We start from the raw sequence: 3,788 nt of genomic DNA on the forward strand, positions 1-3,788 counted from the left end.
CAACCCAGCTAGAATTAGTCACTGCATGGACAACGTCCTTCCACAGGACGGACCCATCATGCAGGCAACCTTGACCCACTCGCATGATCAACATCTTACCAGATGATGGATCCCCATGCAAAGTTGTTGATCTACCACTGAGTAAAACTTCCTTAACAGGCATCTCGCCAAGCTCTACAGTACCACACTAGAGTAGGAAGGGAAGAGTAACATCTCCCTAATTGACGTCTCGCCTAGCTCAACGGTACCACACCGAAGTAGGAAGGGAAGAGTAACATCTCCCTAACTGGCGTCTCGCCTAGCTCAACGGTACCACATTGGAGTAAGAAGGGGAGGGTAACATCTCCCTAACTGGCATCTCGCCTAGCTCAACAGTACCACACTAGAGTAGGAAGGGAAGCGGAGCATACTCGAACGTTATACCAGATATTGTCAGCTAAGAGGTCATCTCTCTACACCTTGGGGTCCTAATGTGGTTCTCTATANTCTCTATACCTCAAAGGTAATTAAAACTATTGAGTTAAGGGCCCTGGCTTCTAGATTCACTCAATCAAGAATTCCCCTAAGCATCGCTCTAAGCATCGCTCACAACACCATAGACGGTAACATAAGGAGGGTCCCCTAACTAAACCCAATTCAATCCCTACAGGAGTTCACCCTGGGCTTATCACAACACTACAGCTTATCAATCATATCGTAAGTTCACACAATCATTCAAGAGGAGTTTATGTATGATTAACAACACATACAGTCATACAAGCTCAACAGGACGATATCATCCATCAACACCCGGAGCGTAGATACACAAATCCTCAAGTCCACCAACATAGTATGAACAGATAAAAGCAGTAGAAAGATAGTCCAACAAGCATACAAACATCGAGTACGAAATCTCATAAAGGCAACAAGTCCAACAAATATATATTTAACTTTATAAGTACAGAGGATCATTAGATCTAGCTACCTAGGGATAATTCGCTCTAGCATGCATGCAAAACCATTGCACCCAACAAGTATTACTTCCTAAATCTGTATGGTTACGTACAAGTATGTTGCGTGCCTTCTCGAGCTTGATTACAGTCGTAACAGAGTCCAAAAAATACGAATTATCTATAGAGAGACCTAGTTCACAGTAAAATAGGATTAGCACTAGAATCAGGATGAAAAATAGGTGAAAACAGGGCACTCACGCGCCTGCAAGCGCTCATAAGGGGCTCCCACACGCCTGCACACTTCCCCACGTGCAGGGCGTACGCACGGTCAACGCAGGCAATGCGCGGGCAGAGGCGCATCTCGATCCCTAGCGGACGTAGACTTACCCCTTGAATTTTCTGGGCGTGACACGTTTCGAACAAGGACTTGTGGTAGGTTTCGGGTTGGACCGCAGGTCGTCGGGTTGCTTCACAGAGCGCGGGTCGAGTTTTTGGGTCAATAGTCTGACGCGTGTCAGCGGAGGCACCAGAAGTGTCTCTCCACCAGTTGCTTGATACGTGTCCTCCCGTTCCGGTGACCGCGTGTTCGTCGCCGATTGCCTGAGTTCATCCAATTTCAAGATTCTGGTCAAATTCTATATCAACCTATTTATTTTGGATTTTTCTATCTTCCAAACTGTAACTCGAATTAAATTGGTTCCTTCATAAGAATTCAAGATCTCAAGTCCGCCTATCCAGATATATTTTTATTGTATTTTTTGATACTCACAATACTTAATAAATGAAGTCGAAAACTAAGAAAAATTCAGTTTCTTACCGAAGTAGGACGGTTTCTCGATTTTGTTTTCCTCTGAAAACTTACAAGACTCCTCACCTAAAGTATTGCAACTAGATTATTAAGGTTTAAATCATCTAAAACTCTTCGATTTATGGTGAAATCTTGAAACAAGAGAGATCGCGGACTCACCTCGCATTCTTGCCCGTTTCTTGCTGGAAACGAATGATCCAACGCTCAGACCACTCCTCTTGATACTCTGAGTAGCTCTAGTAGGAGACCTAAGATTGAGGGTGCTTCAATTTGGTTTTAGGGCGTTTCTCCCTCTTCTCCCTCTTCTTCCTCTTCTTAAAAACCCTAACTATTCATTTCTTTCTCTCTCTATTTTTTATTATTTTTTTTATTCTTTTCTTTTTCTTTTCCCTTCTTCCAGGTCTAACGAGACCCCCTCAAAGTTATATGTATGGGGCAAAATTACCTTTTTCCCCATTGACTTTGATAAAAATTTCAATTACATTACCATTTTTAAATTTTTTTTTTTAAAGTTACTTGATGCATCACGAGCATTTCTTTCTTCTGCACTGATTTGAAAATAACACTCTAAGTTCTACAATAAAATCTAGAAACTCACAATGGTTAAGAAGGTGCTAATCACAAGGATAGAGCGAATTGTACCTGTTAGGCTTGGGGTGTTACAAATTCTCCCCTCCTTAAGAACTTTCGTCTCCGAAAGTTGGTTGTTCCAGAAAGAGTTTAAGGCAAGACTTCCTAACGTCATCCTCCCGCTCCCAGGTAGCCTCACTATCCAGATGATTACCCCACAAGACTTTGACAAGGGGAATCTCCTTGTTTCGCAATCGCTTGACATCTCGAGATATAATTTTGATTGGGGCCTCTTCGTAAGATAGATCCTCACGAAGCGGAAGTGCTTCGTCCTCAATGATGTGCGTGGGGTCTGGCGTGTACTTTCTCAACATGGATACATGAAATACGTTATGCACAGTGGCAACAGTGGGTGGCAACACCAACCTGTACGCTACAGCACCAATCCTCTTAAGGATTTCGAAGGGACCTACGAACCTAGGGCTAAGTTTACCCTTTTTCTCGAATCTTAACACTTTCACATGGGTGCTACCTTTAGGAAAACATGTTAGCCCACCGCAAACTCGATGTCCTTTCTTCGAGTGTCGACGTAACTCTTTTGTCAGCTTTGTGCAGTAAGTATCCTTGATCTGATTTTCTAGACTGCCGCGTTTGTGACCTGAACCAATTTCGGTCCCATAAGTTGTTGGGTTCCAACCTCTTCCCAAAACACTGGTGTCCACAACCTCCTCCCATACAAGGCCTCAAACGGGGCCATCTGAATCGTTGCTTGATAATTGTTGTTATAGGAAAACTCCATGAGGGGTAGGTGTTCATCCGAACAACCAGCGAAATCCATTACACACGCCCTGAGCATGTCCTCTAATACTTGATTCAACCTCTTTGTTTGTCCATCTATCTGAGGATGGAATGTCGTACTGAAACGAAGTTAGGTGCCTAAGGCTTTCTGTAAACCATTCCAAAACTGAGAGGTAAACCTAGCATCGCGATCAGACACAATGGAAGTAGGCACGCCATGCAAACGAACTATTTCTCGAACGTATAACTGAGCCCATCGATCCACTCGAAATGTGCTTTTACCCGGGATAAAGTGAGCTATTTTTGTGAGTCTATCAACAATGACCCAGATCACATTAAAACCTCGTCGAGTCTTAGGCAATCCTGATATGAAATCCATACTCACTTTCGCCCATTTCCACTAGGGTTTTGGTTCATTATATACCCAAAAAAACTTGTGTTGAACAAGCTCTTAATCCTCTTTGGGAAAGTAATTTAAGGTTAATATCCATGCAAAAGATTAAATGTTATGAGAGTTTTAATTTAAGGTTAATATCCATGCAAGAACATGTGAATGCAATGACGGGACCTATTCTTTTAATCTATTTTAACGGTACTGTACTAACGGGTAATTTGGGCTATATTCTACACACAACCCATACATGCGAGTATGGGCTCACTAGTCGGTTCACACACCACTG

The 3,788-nt window shown here is 42.8% G+C and overlaps 1 protein-coding gene across 1 annotated transcript; it reads right to left on the reverse strand.

Annotated features, from left to right (window-relative positions):
* Window positions 1–2,417: 2,417 nt before the first annotated feature.
* On the reverse strand, window positions 2,418–3,487 carry LOC111475011. Its single transcript, XM_023119761.1, has 2 exons — window positions 3,265–3,487; window positions 2,418–2,968 (listed from the first exon to the last, which is right to left on the reverse strand). Exons 1-2 carry the CDS (start codon window positions 3,485–3,487, stop codon window positions 2,418–2,420), a joined length of 774 nt encoding a protein of 257 aa, XP_022975529.1.
* Window positions 3,488–3,788: the final 301 nt, after the last annotated feature.

Source organism: Cucurbita maxima, unplaced genomic scaffold (assembly GCF_002738345.1).
Source record: "Cucurbita maxima cultivar Rimu unplaced genomic scaffold, Cmax_1.0 Cma_Scf00895, whole genome shotgun sequence".
Taxonomy (NCBI): Eukaryota; Viridiplantae; Streptophyta; class Magnoliopsida; order Cucurbitales; family Cucurbitaceae; genus Cucurbita; species Cucurbita maxima.